Below are 19,390 nucleotides of genomic sequence, written 5' to 3' on the forward strand. Positions count from 1 at the left end.
CAATATTGTAATGTTATTAGTTTCCACTGAATTTTTCTCTCAGTTCTCATGCAATCTGATTGAACAAAAATGTTGGTGAAATCCTAATGAATAGAATGTGATATTCTTACCAATATAGGAATGTGCTTTCTTTCACCAAAATTTCACCTCTTTACTGACCTATGGTCTCCCCGACTTCCCAGATTTCAATTACATTTCAAAGGAATTGAAAGAACTTTTTTCCCTGATGTTCTGCAAACTGGGTTGTACGGCTATGAATGCAAAATACAATACAGCATCACATAGCAACTCTCCTATTGCTACCAATAAAAGAAAATAAAATCTTTTTCACAGGTGAACAAAACCTTTGAAAAACCGCAAGGCAGATTCAGTTTTGCTAACTGATTTATCTATGGCTAGAAAACTGTATTTGCCCAAGATCCTTCCCAGAACAGAACAGAATAGAACTCTTTATTGGACACACAAGGAATTTGTTTCCAGTGCATAAACTCTCAGTGTAAACACATAGTTAAATTAAAATATTAGCCATTACTATTAAACCCCATGATTAAATACTATAATACTCATATACAGTAGCATTTACCAAATATTCCTGTACTAAGTATGCATATACTTCCTAGCTCTGGGAACAGTCAAGTATGGATAACAAGTTGGCTATCGTTTCACTAGCCAAATTCAGCAGTTTGTGGATTTCCATCCATCCAAAAGCTAGAGAACAAGTAAACAAACAAGAACTGAACTTCTGTTCTTTGACTTCTTTAAAGGTCTATCATGTCATCAGTAGCTATATAGCTCCAAGAAAACATGAATGATAGCCAAGCATAGCCATAAATAATTCTGTTTTATGGTTTAATATAAGATAAAGAACTTTCTTATAGCTAAAGATTTCACTTAACATTGACCAGATTAATAAATAGGAATTTAGGATTTTTCAGACATGAAATGGATTCTTAAAACTCCCCAATCTTCTAAAAATGCAAAAACCAACAGGTTGAAAGAAATGTAGCTTTATACAATGTAGGAGGCCATGAAGTTGTTATGGACTCTGCAGAAATGTGTGGCTTCTGCAGATGTGTGCAATAAGATAGAAAATCATGTCCTATGATGACTATGCTAGCACAATCATATTGGCAACAAGCCTATTACCATGTTAAAATGGAGAACAGTACAAAATTCTGCAATAATAAATAAAACCCAATAAAGCTTGAAAAAATTGTTGGAAAGAACGTTGGTCTTACCTGAACGTGTCTTTTCAGTAGAATGGAGGGAGGGGTTACGCGTAAGTATTGTCACAGCCTGATTGGTCCATAGAATGAGGGAAATTTCTTTAATATTCCTCCTTTCCCATTGGCTCCCAGTTTCCTCGATGTCGACGGACCACACCTATAAAGATACAAGAAAGACCAGGGACCTCCCTGGCCTCTCTCTATACTAGCTAGGGTGGGTCGTAATTCCGCCCTCTATTCTACTGAAAACACATGTTCAGGTAAGACCAACGTTCTTTTTCCAGTAGAATCGAGGGAGGGGTTACACGTGTTACATATCCAAGCTTAGTCCCAGATGGGGAATCAAAGACCCAGGGGCAGGGGTGGCTGCCACCCGTTGAATAACCCTGCGACAGAAGGACGCCTCCATGGAGGCAAATGCGTCCAGATGGTAGTAACAGATAAAAAGGGTCAGGGACGACCAAGCGGCCACCCAGCAAATGTCCTCAAATGGGGCCCTGGTAGCCCATGCCGCAGTGGTAGCGGCACTTCATGTAGAATGGGCCGTGATCCCTGCTGGAGGGGCCTGACTGGATGCCTTGTAAGCCGTCACTATGGCCTGCCGCAGCCACCTGCCAATGGTGGCCAAGGACAACCTGGCTCCTAAAGACCCAGGCTGAAAAGAGACAAAGACAGCTTCTGATCTGTGCACACCCACCGTCCGCCTGAGATAGATACGCAAGGCGTGGTGGATGTCCACTCGGTGCCAGAGACGCTCCCTTTCGTGGGAAGGGATGGGACAAAAGTTAGGCAAAATGATCTCCTGTGCCATGTAGAATGGATTGTTCACTTTTGGGAGGAAGGTGGGGTCCAGATGAAGGACCACCCTATCTTGATGGAATTGGCAGAGATCATTCTTGGAGGACAGGGCATCCAATTCTGAAATACATTTGGCTGACATGACTGCGACTAGGAAAGCCACATTGAGGGAAAGTAATTGAAGGTCACTACCTTCCTGAGGATCCCCATGATAAGGGGGATAGGGGGAAAGGCATAAAGGAGCCCTGGTGGCCATCTGGTCCTGAGTGCGTCTGTGCCCCTCGCGGTTCAGGTCTGGAATCGGAAGAAGAACCTGGGCAGTTGTGAGTTCGCTGGGGTAGCAAATAAGTCCTACCAAAAGGGTGCCAAACCTCTGGCAGATCTTCTGGAATAACTCGGGTATAAGTTGCCATTCGCTGTTGTCGAGGGTTGCTCGGTTCAGCCAGTCTGCCTGATGGTTGGACGTGCCCAATATGTATTCCGACACCAGTGATGACAAGTGTCTCTCTGTCCATGAACCAATCTTCAGGGCTTCCAGCCAGAGAGCCCGGGAATGAGTACCCCCTTGACGGTTTATGTGGGCTTTCATGGCTACATTGTCTGCCAGGAGAAGTACGTGACGTCCTACAATCAAGTCCTTGAAGTGTTGGAGGGCCAGGCGAGCTGCCTTCAGCTCCAGCCAATTGATTTGATTGCCCAGGCAGAAGTATTAAAGTTCTTACGCAAGTAAGTTCCGCACGCTTGTTCTCCGGCTTCATCTTATCAGCCACATCCCCAGAGACTACAGGAGAGGAGGCAACCAGAGCTTCTACTGGTGTATTGATTGCTGGCAATTACAGGGCCTGGGCAAAAGCCTGCTCCACATTGTAGAAGCGGTGACCTCTGCCTAGATTGGAAAAGATGGAAGGACAAGCCCACTGGTTCTTTACTCCCTGAAGGAGCAGAGGGGGGGAAACAAGAATCTTCTCCTTGTTTGTGGCAGTGTTAGAAAACATAGCCAGATTGGGGTCCCTAGGCTGAGAAACCGTTGGATCCCCAGTTCCGATCTTAGTGGTTTTCCTGGCTTTGTGTAACAGAGTTTTAAACATGGCTGGTAGAAAGAGACCCGGAAAGAACTGAATCCTCATCCTCTGAGAAGCCCATGTCATAGTGATTGTCCTCTCCCAAAGTAGAACCTTTGCTGACCATGGAGAGGGATGGGGGCCTGAGATGCTGCTGCCTATGAATCCCCGGGGCCCTGCCAGGGTGAGGGGCCCTGTCTCTCTGGGACATGCTGGAGATGCCTTGTGAGATGGCCATAGAAATGAGTCGTTTAATACTTCCAGGCAGGAGATCTAGGTCTTCAAGATCCTCCTGCAACGGGCCTGGTAATGGTGGATCCTGGGGGGCCAACCCTGAGGAGGTGTGATATGACATAGAAGGGCCCTCCAAGGGGTCTGCATCCCCACCCCCAATGGCTCTGGGAGAGATAGAAGGGAAAGGGTCTCCTTGCCTGGAATACCTCTGGGATCTACATGGGGAAACTGAAGGGGAAGAAGGACTAAACCCTCTAGGAGGAGAGCCCAAATGGGTGAATGAAGTCCTGATGGGGACCTGGATCTGTGGTCCTGCTTTTCTGCTCTGGCTATGGTCTTCTCCAGAGCTCTCTGTCTCCTAAGTTCATTCCTTGTTGCTCCTCTGGAAGGGAACTGAGCTGCCGTAGGTTTGGAGGCTGCAGCCCTGGTTCTGGGCCTATCTGTTTGGTCTTCCCTGCCAAACAACAGTGCTTGGACCAAAAGATTGAGAGGAAACTGGAAGCCAATGGGAAAGGAGGAATATTAAAGAAATTTCCCTCAGTCTATGGACCAATCAGGCTGTGACAATACCCACGCATAACCTCCCTCCCTCGATTCTACTGGAAAATAATGGTAAATTACATTAAGACTAAATAGAACTCTTCTTAATCTCTCTTAAAACTCAGCACAACGTACATTTTTAGTAGTCTATAGTTCCACCAAGAGTAAGTTTAAATAGTTTGCAATAAATTTCACTGTGTTAACCCAAAGAATTATTATTTAAGCTTTTAACAGGGTTTTTAAAATGTTAAAACATACAAATCGTAGAATAACAACAAAAGATACCCATAAAACACAAGTAAAAACGAATAGATGAACAGAAAAAACAGAAGTAAACCATAGTTGGCTTCTTCTTTTTATTACTAGTTTCTTTTTGGGTGATGTGATGTTCCCTTCTCTTTCATTTATCTGTACATTTCACTTCCGTGTGGTGCATAGCATAAACTTAAATTTAACTAGACTTTTAGTATAGATATATATTATCAGTTTTGCCACTTACACATTCTCTAATTTTATTTTTACATCTTGTATCATTGACAAAGTTTCTATTTTCCAATGTTAATAAAGTGTTTATAATGGGTGTGTTTATACCTGTTGAAAAGGTCAGAAGTTGTTTTCCCCCTGATTCTTGTTTAGATAATTATCTTTTCCTTCCTTCCTTCTTTCCTTCTCTTTGAACTTTTTCATTTTTCCTTATTATTTTTTCTTTGACATCTTTTACTTATGAAAAAAATGTTAATATTGTTAATATTAAAAACAGGAACCGGAATAGAGGCACATTAAAGGAGAAATGAGAATAGATATTGTACAGCTGCTGTGTAGTTTAATGCACTTTAATTATATGTTTCCAAAAAGGTTTCCAAAATATTCCAAGGAAAAAAAAATAAAACTATTGAAATAGAACAACCAGTTTATTGCAAAATAACCTAGCTCCTTATATATTCAAATAATTATAAACTTCACTTTTACAGATAAACACAGATATAAAAAAGTATTATAGTTCTATACAAAGCTTTCGTACCTAAAACTGTATTTTTGAGAAAACATTTTAGAAAATGCTTTAGAAAAAGTCCTGAGTACTCATACTGTTAGAAAAAAATGAATTGAAGAAATGTTATTTTGAATTTTACATAAAATTGGAAAATTCTAGGAACATACAATTTGGAGCTTTTAAAGACTTCTTGTTTCTCTGATAGTACAAGATTAGTCTTTAGTTGATATATCCACAAAACAGAGGTGAGAATACAAATATGCACTGTATTCAGTGCTTTTGGCTCCTGGGATGCCAAAAGGGAAGCCACGAAATATGACATGAAAGAAGCATAACTAGTACCCTGTTTCCCTGAAAATAAAACCTCCCCAGATAATAAGCCCAATCGGGCTTTTGAGTGCATGCACTAAAATAAGCCCTCCCTGAAAATATTGCAACATAGCAACAGCTATAAGGTGACCACGCTCGCCACCTCCTGCACCTCAAAAATGATAAGACTTCCCTGAAAATAAGGCTAAGTGCTTATTTCGGGGTCAAATGAAACACGATAAACAGTATTAATAAATAAATGACTAAATGAATGTCTGAATGACTGAACAAATGAAAAAGACTTAAGTAATGTGATTTAAGAGCTAGGAGAAAGAAGGCTGCAATAATTTCCTGCTTGGACTCTAGCAGCATACTCTTGCTTCTCTTTGAAGACCATCCAGACATTACAACTCATTCAAAATACAGGAGCTCACACAGTGTTGGGCACCCTTTAGATTGCCCAAATTTCCTCACTGCTGCATGAGCTGCATTGGCACCAAGCTTCTTTCTGAATACAATTCAAGGTTATTAAGATAATGATGATTTAATAGCTGACCAGCTGCTGTAAGGCTGTAAACCAAGATGATGCAATGAGAATGAGTCAGCAGGGTTATCACTTTAAGAGCCTGCCTATATAAGAGAGGCCCTGTGAGGGTGTTTTCTTTCTCTGTGTGTGCTTCCGTGTTATAGTTGAAGATTGATTGATTGCCTTGTTTTGCCTACTGCATGTATAATACATATATTAATATGCCTTGTGGATAAACCACTTTTTATCTACAAAACCTCTGTGTACTGTATTTTGCTCCTGGGTTGTCTCAAAATAGTAGTCATACTGTGCACACTTTGATAAAGGTACCGATTACTACCTTTAAAGCCTTTATTTCTTTCATTGAGAAGTTTCAATGAAACTTCTGTTTTTGTTGCATGTGTTTTTCTATTGTTGTTAGCCACCCAGACTTATGTGCCCCAAGTATGAATACGCACACAAACACACACACACACACACACACACTCATCAAACATTACAAGTACAAAGTGGATACAAACTAACAGAATGTGGAAAATGTTGACAAGAAATGTAAAAGGATTATGCTATAGAGAAGCATATGGAGATATCACTTCTGTTAATGGGAAGTATCAGAAAGGACACTTGATAGAATGATGAAGTGACAGATGCTATGGATGACAAAAAATAAAACTAAAATGGAAATAAAATATTTAGAGTGCTTTTTGTGGAAATAAACTGTTAAAAGGACCCTCCATAGTTTCTTAGAGTGTAAAGGAATGGAGGAAGGAAAAATGTACTTTCAGACTTGTAAGAGTTTGAGGAGTCGTCGGTGCTCTCTGAGCTTGGTTGTTTTCTTGCAGACATTTCATTACCCAAACTAGGTAACATCATCAGTACTAAGGAGTAGGGTTTGCTCTCAATTTATATGCAAAACAAATATTTAAAATAAAACAGGTGAAAAAAGAATATCACTTGTGATTGAATGGAGTTTTTGATATTCTCAAAATGAGAGTTTTAAAGGCAGCGTATGAAGATCCAAATGCATGGAAAGGTACAATGAATGGTACTGATATAAACTAGATTTGGCTGTTCCTTTCTCTTATCTTGTGTTTAATTTATTTGGCTTACTATTTTTACTACTTTTCTGCCCTTTGTAGAAGTGTATTGCATTTACCCTGAACAGCAACAGCATGAGGGAAACACATGTCTGTATACATGTGAGTTCCTACAAAATATATACTGTTAAGTAAATAGAAATTCTATAAAAGGAGAAATGTAATGCAGAACAAACTAACACTATAGGGAACAGCAAGTGTTGCTGTGGTTTTATATTTCCTATTTCTTATCCCTGAGACTTATAGTTATTATAAAGGAGTTTTGAGAAAATTAAAATAAACTGTGTTTTATTTTTTAAAAAAACAGCATATACCATTAAATTTAAAAAGCTGAAATTCAAAATTTCACCAAGCAAGAATTATTTTATTTGAAGACAGACAAGGAAGTAAAATACAGAACAGAGAACTAACAACTATTTTAAGAATATCCTAAAGGAAGTGTTCTGTCACAAATAGAGATGCATTCAGCAAATCTTCTGTGGGATAATGGGACTCAGGAATCCCCAAAGGTAGCATTAAGTTAATCACCATTAGCCAACTCTTACAACTTTTCTGATGGTGTTATGAAAATGGATCACACTTCTTTGCCTCTTTTTCTCTATTGCAACCCATTTATAGTTGTGCTTACTCCGCATGGAAGGACACCCAGGTTCAAATCTCAAATGACTATGAAGTTTACTTGTGATTTTGGGTCACCCAAACTTAATTCATTTATGAGATCCCAAATCCATATCAACCAAGTACAAAAGATGGATACCTAAATGCAAATATTATTTGACAACTTAAACCATTGTATATTCTTCCTAGGTTTTGCAGAAATTCCAGAAATTATTTCTGCAATACATTGTTTTTGTCTACAAAATAAAGTTAAACAGCTGTCAGAATATTTTTCTGTTTTAGGAGTCACAAATCCTGAATATAGCAATAGCAGTTAGACTTATATACCGCTTCATAGAGCTTTCAGCCCTCTCTAAGCGGTTTACAGAATCAGCATATTGCCCCCAACAACAATCCGGGTCCTCATTTTACCCACCTCGGAAGGATGGAAGGTTGAGTCAACCCTGAGCCAGTGAGATTTGAACAGCCGAATTGCAGAACTGCAGTCAGCTGAAATAGCCTGCAGTGCTGCATTTAACCACTGTGCCACCTCGGCTCTGAATATTAATCTTAATAGGAATTACAAGAGAAAAAGATCCTATTTAGCCACTATTTCTCAGCATAACCTACAACATATAAGGAAGGGAATGTACTTTAGATAATTATAGTGTAAACAGAATGTCCTTTTTATTTAAAAATTTATACTAGTGTTACTAAATGTAAGCTTATATAAATATTTCCAATTCGGACAAAACTTCCCAATATTTTTTTTAAAAAGGGCTCTTTGAGATATATTGTTTAGCAGTAGTTCCACCATGACAGCAAAATTGAGATTTTAAGGTTGGCTTCTAGGTAATATCAGAATAATTTCATTTCTACCTTGGTATAAGGCATTTAGTTTCTAGCTAGGTATAAGGTATCTAGCTCTCTAGATATAAGCAAAAAACTTAAATCATACATAAATTATCTATGGTGTGATAATACATATTATTGTGAAGAATCCTATGCCTAGCAATATCATTATACTTTATTCCAGAATTGAAACATGGCAAGAAAGAAAGGGAAAGAAGGAAGGGGGAGGAGGAAAGAGATAAGTTGGAATTACAAATATGCTAAAGTCATGGCTCAGACAAACAGAATATCAGAAGGTGAAGCAAAGGGGAGAAGGCTGCTGTACTGAATAATTTAAGAAACAGTGCTGCATAAGAATACGTCCCTATACTGAACCATTTTCCCAATCATAATGAAATATTCTAAATACAGTTGACATCAATTCTTTCCTAAAAGTTCTGTGAGAAAAAATATAGTTATGTGTCGGCTTTATGAAGGCTTACTATGGATCCATATAAGTCAATTCATTTCATAAGTCTATTTCTTAGTTAGGGTATTGACAATTCTGATCAGTTCTTAATAAGTTCTTAAATTTGTTATCAGCCAAACTGATTCCTAAAAAAATTCAAGAGTATCAATATATTTTCTTATAAATACTATGATTAAAGGATCTGATTTACTGAAAACTGTTGGGAAAAAGATGAATAACACATATAACTCTATTTCACAAGGAAGCAATGTTTTTCAAGCTCCATAGAGCAAAAAGTATACCCATCCTAATACAGTTTACATTGTCCAGTTTTAGAAATAAAGAATGGTCCATCTAGCAAAGCCAATTGAAGTTGAAATGCAGTGTCGGCATTAATCATCACAAGGAGTCAACTAGCTGTTGGATAGGCTAGTAACCATGGCAACCCTGCCTAGATATTACTCATACAAATTACACAAGTTATATTTTTGTGGTCCCATCCAGAAGCCAAAATGATCATTAAAAAGGTGAAACTGTTCTTCAAGAACATGACAATTAGCAATGACAGCAGAATATATCCAAAGTGACCAAAACAATATATTTCAAGCTTGCTTTATTATCTAATGTCAAAAAGTATTAAATGGGATAAATATGAACTGTGTTATATATATGTATGTATGTATGTATGTATGTATGTATGTATGTATGTATGTACGTACGTACAGCCAGAGATTTGATAATATTCTGTACGGACCTGCTGAATGCGTGCTGCTTACAAAAGATAAGCAGTTTTTTTGTAAAATTGTAAAGATTAAAAAGCTAAGAAATTTTGAACTGTGCAGCATGTAAATATCAAAAACCTCCAATGTTCTGAAGTCCTTTTAAGGAAAAATATATATACTATTTCATTTATGAAGCCACGTCCAAACCCAAACTGTTAAAATTAAGTCAACAAAAGAAATTATACATGAAAGCCAAATTAGTTATTTAACTGGTGTGCAACTATAATATTGTTTTTTCTATAATTACAACAAATAACTCTGTCTTCTGCAATTCATTCCATGCCATCTTCACAAAACAGATATATGGCAGAGCATCCTGTATGACAGATCTTTGACATCTCAGACTGTGACACATTTCCTGCATGCATTGTCATCTTAAAAGAAGTCCAATTCTAAATTTAAAAAAAGGAAAACTTTCATAATCCTCTGTTTTTGTAATCATAATATGTAAATCAATTTCTACAGTAATTTCTTAAACTTTTAATACATTTAGGAAAGTTTTTATTAAAGATTTAACAGAGGTTGTCTACCATGTATATAAAACACAGTGATAGCTTTTACTATGCAGCAACCATCTTGTGAGGAAGTCTCTGTCTCTCTCTGACTCTCTCTCATAATTATCATTTAATTTTCTTCCAAGGGTTAAAAACCCAGAGATTCTAAATAAATCCATTAGTGAGAATACATTAAAATATATTACAGATCTAACTATGCATTTAGGATATCATCTATGATCTAAATTACCAATCTACAAACATCTGTTAATAGATTAAGTGTTTTACTGAATAATTAGTAAACTGTTTTCTGTTCTAAAACTTTATGATAATTTTTATTATATGTTAAAAAAAGAAAAACTGGCAGGGAAAATGCTTTGAGTTTTTATTTACCAGGATAATTTACAGTTCACAGCTCCATGTTTACATACTTTTTTCATCCTATTATTTTCAGTAAAATAACTGTAGCTAAATTACAATTAGGGATTTTCACACAAATATTGTTCCCTTTATTTTCCCTGTCTTCAGAATATGAGTATTATGATGATTTATATATTAAACACCACAAATAGATAAAATTGTTAATTAACTTTGTATGCTGCCAAAACCTTGTGGATTCTCAGTGATAACAACGTACTAACATATAAAATATTTACAGTAAAAGAAAATAGCATAATACGGGTCCATAAACAAAACCACCAAACAAAAGCGAACAGACATTCAAATGACTATGGTGATGATAATATTAATGTTAATATTAATGCAACCTTCAGTGATAGAGATAAATGATCACCACCTCAGTAAGTGTATTATTGGGGAGAAATTTAAGGCTTTTGACTCTTTCAAAGCAGAAGTGAAACCATGTTAACATGTGACCCATTGCAAATGAGGTGCTGTGATCTTCCAAGAAGTGAAAGTTACTGTCAAACCACATCAGCAAAAAACTAAACTGATCATCAATTTCTCTCCAAAGCTCTTCCTTCTCTGTCTAACCACCACATCCTCTATTTGCTTTTACCATCCTACCTTTTCCTTTCATATTCTAGCAAGTACCCATTTTTGCACAACTGTTGCCGTCATCAAAATAAATATTTTTGTATTCGGATTACTAAATATAAAAAGATAAAATCTATGTGCTAACAAGGACTGACTATGTTTGGTTTCAGAGCCTAGAAAAGGATGTTCAGTGGGTGCGGCCACTTGAAGGAACCAACCCAGACTTGGCTTGTCCAAAGTATTCTATAAGATTAAAATTGTGCCAGAATTTGCTAAGAGGTATACTAAATATAATGAACAATTATATGAAAAAAAAAAAAAAAAGGATGAGGATATATTCAGTGGATGTTTAAAATCCCTTCCTTCCTTCTTTTGAGTCACTGTTAAATTTGGTGACTGCCCCGATTAGTTCCTATAGTTTTTTTGGCAAGGTTTTTCAAAAGTAGTTTGCCTGCTTCATAGGGCTAAAAGAGATTTGGCTTTATGCATAAAGTGGGACTAAACTCACAGTTCCATGGTTTCTAGACTTGTGCCTTCAACATTATACCAAAATGGCTGTCATCTACCGACATGGCAAGCGACATTTCAATGCCTGATAAAAAGGAGGATGCTCACAGAAGTGGAAGAGCAACCACTTGTAAAAATATGGTAAACTTGTCATTTGTTTCTTTTCTATGTTTGACTAAAAATGGTCTTATATTTCCATAAAGCTGCCAAGTTATATTTAATTGTTTAGGGCAGAGATTGTCAGCTGCCCAAGACTGTAATTTATTGAAAAATACTATTAAGAAAAATCCTTTTCCTTCTTCCATAGTTGGGGGTTTTTTACCTCTAAAAAAACAACTGATATTTAAAAATATTGCTATATAACACACATTGTGTTTATATAGCAATATTTTTATATTTGTGTTTATATATATGTGTATATATATAACACATATAACATACCATTGTCTGTTACTGAATGGGCTTTTATAAAATTTCATGACAAAAACAAACACAATGCTGACAGGTTGAGTAGAATTAGTAGCAAATTTGGAGGCACAAACTGCTAAAGGGAATGTCCACAATGAAACTATCTGCGTTGACAGTTTTTTAGGAGCAAAACAGAATCTACAGATGCAAAGACTCACCCAAAGGCTATTACAAATGATTGCATTTTGCTATTCTGCTGCAATTACATAAAATTTCAACTGTTAAAATTAGGTTAAGAAACTGTTATATATGAAGGCAATCCATATAGTCCAGCACTTTTTTTCCTGAGTAGGACCAAGGGGTCCAGGCAGGAGGCCTGTAGTCCCATTATCCACTGACATCCATCACAGAAGTCAGGAAATAAATCTTGCATCTTATATACCATATTTTTCGCTCCACAAGACACTTCACTCCCCCCTCCCGAAAATGGGTGGAAATGTCTGAGCATCTTATGGTGAATAGCAGCCAGACCGTGGCGGCGGGGTCCTTTTACAATGCTGAACCCAGCCTATTCTGTTTTTATCATTGCCCACCTCTTCTGTCTCTTTTCTGCAGTGCAGGGTCAACAGGCAGAGTTGGTACATGAGAGGACATCTATCTGTGGTCCTCTCATGTACCAGCTCTGCCTGATATTTTTTTGTCTTGTTTTCCTCCTCTAAACCTAGGTGCCTCTTATGGTCTGGAGCATCTTATGGAGCAAAAAATCGTGACCCATCAAAACTGCGCTCGACTAAGCCGCACCCGATTAAACCGCATCGCTGACATCATCAACAGGGCGACAACAGCCAGCGTGGAGAAAGAAGGGCGCTTTAAATAGCGCTTTGAAAGCAAGCCGATTCAATTTAAGGTAAGGGTTAGGTTTAGGGTTAGGTTTAGGGTTAGGTTTAGGGTTAGGTTAAGGGTTAGGGTTAGGTTTAGGGTTAGGTTAATGGTTAGGGTTAGGTTAAGGGTTAGGATTAGGTTTAGGATTAGGTTAAGCGTTAGGTTAAGGGTTAGGTTTAGGGTTAGGTTAAGGGTTAGGGTTAGGGTTAGGTTTAGGATTAGGTTTAGGGGGGTTAGGTTTAGGGGTTAATTTTAGGTTTAGCGTTTACAGCGTGCTTCTGTCTCTGCGCTGTTGTCGCCCTGTTGATTACGTCAGCTACGTGGTTTCGTCGAGCGCGGTTTAGTCGAACACAGTTTTGTGGTGGAACCGCAAAAAATATGGTTATTATGTATTCTGCCAATCCATCACAGTATTTTTATTTTAAATCATATATATTTATTAAATAGTTTAAATTTCATCTTTTGAGAGTTTATTTATATGGAATGTCTATTCTGTTTAAGGATGTTTTGAGTCAAGTCTCCTATAATCTGGTATTCATCAGACGTTTTGCTCTTCAGTTCCTTCAGTTGACAACTATGCTGGCTGATGGGAATTAATCTACAACATCAGCTGGAAACTAAGTCACTGTATGCTATTTAAGAGACCAACATATTCAAAATTTCAGCTGCCTAATATGTCAATGAAAGTCAGTCTTGTATAGTGGTTAAAGCATCAGACTAGAAATTCGGAGGCTATTAGTTCTAGTCCTGCCTTAGGCACAAAACAAACTGGGTTACCTTAGGATAGTCACTCTCTCTCAGCCCTAGGAAGGAGGCAATGGCAAATCACTTCCAAGGAAACTATAGTGACTTGTCCAGACAAAAAAGTATCAACAATAAAAATTTAATTTGACCAATTTTTTTCCTAAGATTTTTTTCCCTTGGATTAATAACATGCCAGTTTTATCAATTGGTGCTCATATTGTGAAACATAGAGGTTTAAGATTCCTGTTTTCATTTATTTTGTATCAAAGTGGAACATTGCCAGAGAAGATATGTTGTTTCAGTTATTACATACCTTGCATCCAGCATGTGTCCGAGTCTTCATTAATGGAGCTGTGGTGCACAACTCAATGGCTTCTGGCTCATGGAAGATTACAGTGGGAAGAGGTTCCTTCCGAAGAGTTAAGACATTTAGCTTAGTCTTCAACATGGTCTGAAAATGCTAAATGAAATAAAAACAAAGATAGTATGGGTTTTTTTCCGGTTTTATAGAATTTACGTGCTTGAATAAAATAAAAAGATATATGAAGGCCAATATTTCTACCTGACTTGTTCTAAGCATCTGTGCAGTGAAATGGAAACATTGCTAGAAGAAATGAAAATTGCTTAAGTTCATGTAAACAAGCAAGAGAGGAAGATAATGTCATCTATGTTTTCTTTAAAATTATTGATACAGATGAAAGAAAGAAAAGAAAGAAAATGTAAACATTATTGTCTAATAATCCCCAGTTCAGTTTCTCAAAATCATTGTAAAAACTTAACTCTGCTGAATGGCAATAAAATCCCACAGTAGTGTTTGTGTGATATATCTTGTTATTAAAACAAAACCTGCATTTTGTCTCAAAAGGGCAGAAAGAAAAAAATCTAGAATTTAAATCTTGAAATAAAAATCTATAAAAGGCTTTATATATACTGTAAGGGGCAATTTTTTGTGTGTTTTATGACCTCATTTTTGTCCCTAAAAATGAATGAACTGATTGAGTCATGTCCAAGAGCTTGTGCTAAGTAAGCAAATATATACTAAGAGGTCAAGTATCTGAAGTGTTTATAGTTGAATCTGATATGAAAACCAGTAAGAATTGTGATCCAAACATGTCTGCTTTGAAGCAAGTTATTTTTATATTCAGTGGTAAGTTTAAATAGCTCAGGATCAAAATGATATAATGGATTAGTTTCTTTCACAGCAAGACAGTGTTGAAAAAGACATCCATTACAGGTGCCACCAAGTATAAACTTTCCCTCACTTACTGAGGAAAATGATAAATATACTCTCTTCCAACAACATGTTTTCTTGATTATTTCGTGCTTTTTTTGTTTATTGAAGAAACATTTCATGTTCTGGCTCACTACTATCTAACTAAAAATATTCCACAAAATTACCACTTTTTCTGCAGTTGCTTTTTATCTTTCCATTTACCATAAACATTAACTTTGTGAAATGCAATGACCTACCTATATTTATCTCATCACATTGCCTGCAAAGGACTTTCTTTCTGCCATAGGCCATTATGCGTGTGTGTGTGTGTGTGTGTGTGTGTGTGTGTGTGTTTTGCATTTGTGCTGATATACTTCCTCCCATATGTGGGCATACTAGGGGCTGTGACACAATACATACATACATACATACATACATACATACATACATACATACACATACATACATACACACACACATACACACATATATACATACACACATACGTATACATACACACACACATATATATATACAGACAGATATAGATATAGATATAGATATAGATAGATATAGATATAGATATAGATATAGATATAGATATAGATATAGATATAGATATAGATATAGATATAGATATAGATATAGATATAGATATAGATATAGATATAGATATAGATATAGATATAGATATAGATATATAGATATAGATATAGATATAGATAGATACACACACACACACACACACACACACACACGTAGATTTTCACGGTTGTAGGTATGCTGGTCTTGTTGTATTCGGGTCTTTTCCTGTGTAAGATTGAGATTGTCTTGGCAACATTTCGACGAGGTCGAATAAACGTGACGATACCACCCACCTACCAGACATCTGGAAACCAGCCCTAGTCAAGAAACGAGCCCCACCCATCACCCAGGTCATTACAACACAAAAGAACAATGGACACAGAGTCAGCACCTCAGCCACACAGGATGATACGAAACAGCCGACCAATCTACAAACATCAACTCCATTTACCAATCAGGATACAACTACACAGCCAATCAACCCACTTACATTAACAAAGCCAGCACTCCACACAACTCCACCAAGATTTATAGAGAGACGGAGCTCCAACCACACTTTACTCGCTTGTTCAAACATACATACATACATACATACATACATACATACATACATACATACATACATAATTTTGTTTTCTGCCGTAGTAGCAGCTATTAATTGTATGGCCTTTAGAAAATTTCCAAACAATAGCAACTTTATACATTTTCCCCACCTGTAAGTATTACATTGGGCTAGTTTTAAAAGTCTGATGACATCAATGAACAAAACTTGCATTTCATTCAACATAACCTAAAATTAAGATCTAGTACTGGAGACACCCTGATGTCTCCTGTTACTGGCCTCTTCAAATGCAGTGAATGTCCTATTAAATCTGACTCCAGAATGTCTCATGTTTGGCACTGGAACAAAGGAGTGTTTCTCAGTTGGTCAATTTATTTCACATGCATGGAATAAGCTTCTGACCCGCTCAACTGCAAAACTGATATCCAGTCAGTATGCAATCTACTTATCTGGACGCCATTCAAATCTTGATATACTCCATAAGTACAGATTCATAGTTTAGAGGATAACTATATAGATAGCAAAATCAAAGATGCATTTAGTTTTCTTGTTTGTACATAATTTTGTTCTTACATTTCAGTACACCAGCCTAGTGATAAGAGTTGCAAAACTCTTAGATATCCCAGTATTTCTTTAGTAATTAGGGCATAACTATAGAGTAACAATCGCAGCCCCATTTCATGATTAAGTCAACCACATGAGGGTTTTGCTGAAATGACCAATTTCCTGGAATATGCCTCTCCTGTTGCTCATTGATTTCTGCAGCCAGGTTCCTGGTATAGAAGAGAATAGCTGTGTTCTGGAAAAGTTCCAAGCTGCTTTAATGAGATTTGCAATTTGTGGTCTTAAAAGTTTATAATCATTTATAGTTAATAAACATCAAAGCAAACAATTTTGTTGTGTATCTGGAGTGCTGTTTTTATGAGCAAAAGCTATTAAAGGCTTTAAAAAATTATCAGATTCTTAATGATTATTTTTTCCATGAAATTTCATTATATTAAGTTATGTAAATGTTAATGGTTTAAAAGAAAAAGCAATACAGAAGATACATACAAACATATACATGTTTATATGCGACCTACAGTAACTTTCTGTGTGTGCGTGTGTATGTGTTTGTGTAGCTAGCTCTCAAAGCTACAAATACATATTCCATTTACAGCTTTATTCAGATTGTCAGAAACTGCTCATCCAGCAATTATGTTATATATTTTTGCATAGTCATAAATAAACGATTAACATTCTTGACAAAAATTCATACTTTGCAACAATTATTTTATAATCATGTTTTACTATCTTGGTTGGCCCATTATAAGTGGTTTTGCTTATAAAGTAGCTTTTAAACAAAGCCGCAAATGAGGCATTGTGAGAAAATGGTTAGTTATGAACAAGCACATAAAGAGTCGCACTGTTGCGGGGATCATCTTCTCAGAAGCTCTTCTGCTCAAATCATTCTTTCCTGATCTTTGGTATTTTTATTTTATTTATTTATCTATCAAACATATATTGTCACCCATCTCATGGCATGTAAGTCTAGGCAGAGTACAATGAAACTAGAATCATATATTTTCAATTTTCAAAACTTATATTTTCAAAACTTCCTAGAGGCATCACTATTGTACAAGTCCCCCAACTTCAATTTCAACACATATGGAGAGCACTAGATTCTAGATACTTCAGCAGCACATGTATAGAACTATGATGGTGCAGTGGTTAAAATGCAATATTGCAGGCTAACTCTGCGACCAATCAAGAGTTTGATGGTGACCAACTCAAGGCCTTCCCAGGTCAGTAAATATGGACCCAAATTGTTGGGGAAATTATGTTGACATTCTAAACCACTCAGAGGTGCTATAAAGCACTTTGGATCAGTATATAAGTCTAAGTGCTATTGCTATTATATAATTTGGTATTTAAAAAAATGTATTAACTTTATTCTTGATATTCGGAGGCATGAAACATCTGAGTGAGAATCTATATCATGTCAAAAGCTAAACATCCATTTATTTTGTTTTATTTTGATTATGATTTGTTTTGTTTATCTCTTTACTATTCTGGCCTGTTATGTGTTCTTTTAATAAGCTGATATTTAATTCTAGCCTCCAGAGTCATCTGGGAGTTAGGCAGCCTATAAATAAAATAAATAAATACTAGACAGTCGTAAGAGATAAAGATTTCTTAATACGATAGATTTGAATATTTGTTCTAATTTCGCCATTACCTCTCCCATTTTTTATGTCTATCCTCCTTTATTCCTTTGCTTGCTAGGGTTGGGTCTGATAACCAGAAATGGTAGGAATTTCAGATTTTGAAATATAAACATTCAAAAATTAAAAGTTAATGTTATAATTGTCCTTTCACTGATAAAAAAATAGGCTAGCATTTCTCTATTACTAAATGATGCTAATTCAATTAGTTCTTTTGAAATGCTGTTCTTTGGCTATTAAAAAAAAGGAAAATCTACAGCATTATACAATATCCTGGAAAGAAACAAAATATATCTGATAAATAAAATGGATGGAAAAGTAACTATAATATAAGTCTATGCAAAACATTTAACTAGTGCACTGAATATTTAATGAAACACCCTTTCCGTTTCAGATCATAGCTAAATGAACTGCTTTGCACATGTATGTGTGCATATACAAACACATACAACAAAGAAATGCTTCCAAAACAGCTGTAAAACCCTTGCAAACGTTCTAATTGCATTATTGTTCTAAAAATAGATATTTCACTTGTTTTCTAACATGTTGCCCAAAATCAAAATCAAATGTTCTGCACAATCCTAAGGATTGGTTGATTTAGACAAGGGGAAGATTCAAATATTACCGCTGTATCTAGGAACTGGTTCAACCATATAAATGATACAAAACCAGCAATTACACACTTGTCTTAAATAACATCACAAAGTATAGGTGACATCACAAAATATAGGTATCTTGCTTGCAGAGGTATAATCTCCTAATGCCACTCTCTGGCAAATAGAATGGGATACTCGTAACCTGCCTCCAACCCTCAACTCTCTGTCCAGCAGAATTCTGCAACTCTGAACTGCTGACCTATTAAGTAGGATTTGTCAGTTTATCCACTTCTCTTCTGCAAATGGTCATCTACCAGAGCAGCTATGCATCCACAGTAAAAATCAGTCCAGTGTCATCCAGGAATGTATGCACAGATTATAACGTTAAAGAACTCTGCCTTCAAAGTACATACCTACAATTAAATAGTAGCTAGTGGTTCAATGCAGAGTTTTTTAGAGATGGGAAGATGACTGTCTCTTAAGGGTTACAGTATCTCTTTATTTCCCAAAAATGTGTTCATGCTGGATCCACTTAGCTGACCTTTTTGACTAGCTTCAATTAAGATCAGATGAGTGGGGATTAGGAAAACATTTTTTGCTGGGTGAAGTCCTTAGGCTCAGTCCTAAAAAAAATCAAGGTGACATCATACAATTAGACAAAACAGCAGAAAGGATACTTCAGTATGGGCTGTGTCAGAAATAACATTCAAGTCGGTGTGTAAACAAATGCTTTTACAC

General features: G+C 36.4%; 1 protein-coding gene across 3 annotated transcripts in view; it reads right to left on the reverse strand.

Annotated features, from left to right (window-relative positions):
* The window catches only part of PID1 (phosphotyrosine interaction domain containing 1), a 79,890-nt gene that overhangs the window by 38,335 nt on the left and 22,165 nt on the right, over window positions 1-19,390 (reverse strand). For 2 of the 3 annotated variants that reach the window (XM_032225804.1, XM_032225805.1), the window contains exon 2: window positions 13,806-13,952. In XM_032225804.1, coding sequence (XP_032081695.1) covers window positions 13,806-13,952 — 147 coding nt within the window. Of the gene's footprint in view, window positions 1-13,805; window positions 13,953-19,065; window positions 19,222-19,390 lie in introns of those variants that run through there. The other variant, XM_032225806.1, reaches the window with a different exon arrangement.

The sequence above is a fragment of the Thamnophis elegans genome, chromosome 10, assembly GCF_009769535.1.
Source record: "Thamnophis elegans isolate rThaEle1 chromosome 10, rThaEle1.pri, whole genome shotgun sequence".
In the NCBI taxonomy this organism is placed as follows: Eukaryota; Metazoa; Chordata; class Lepidosauria; order Squamata; family Colubridae; genus Thamnophis; species Thamnophis elegans.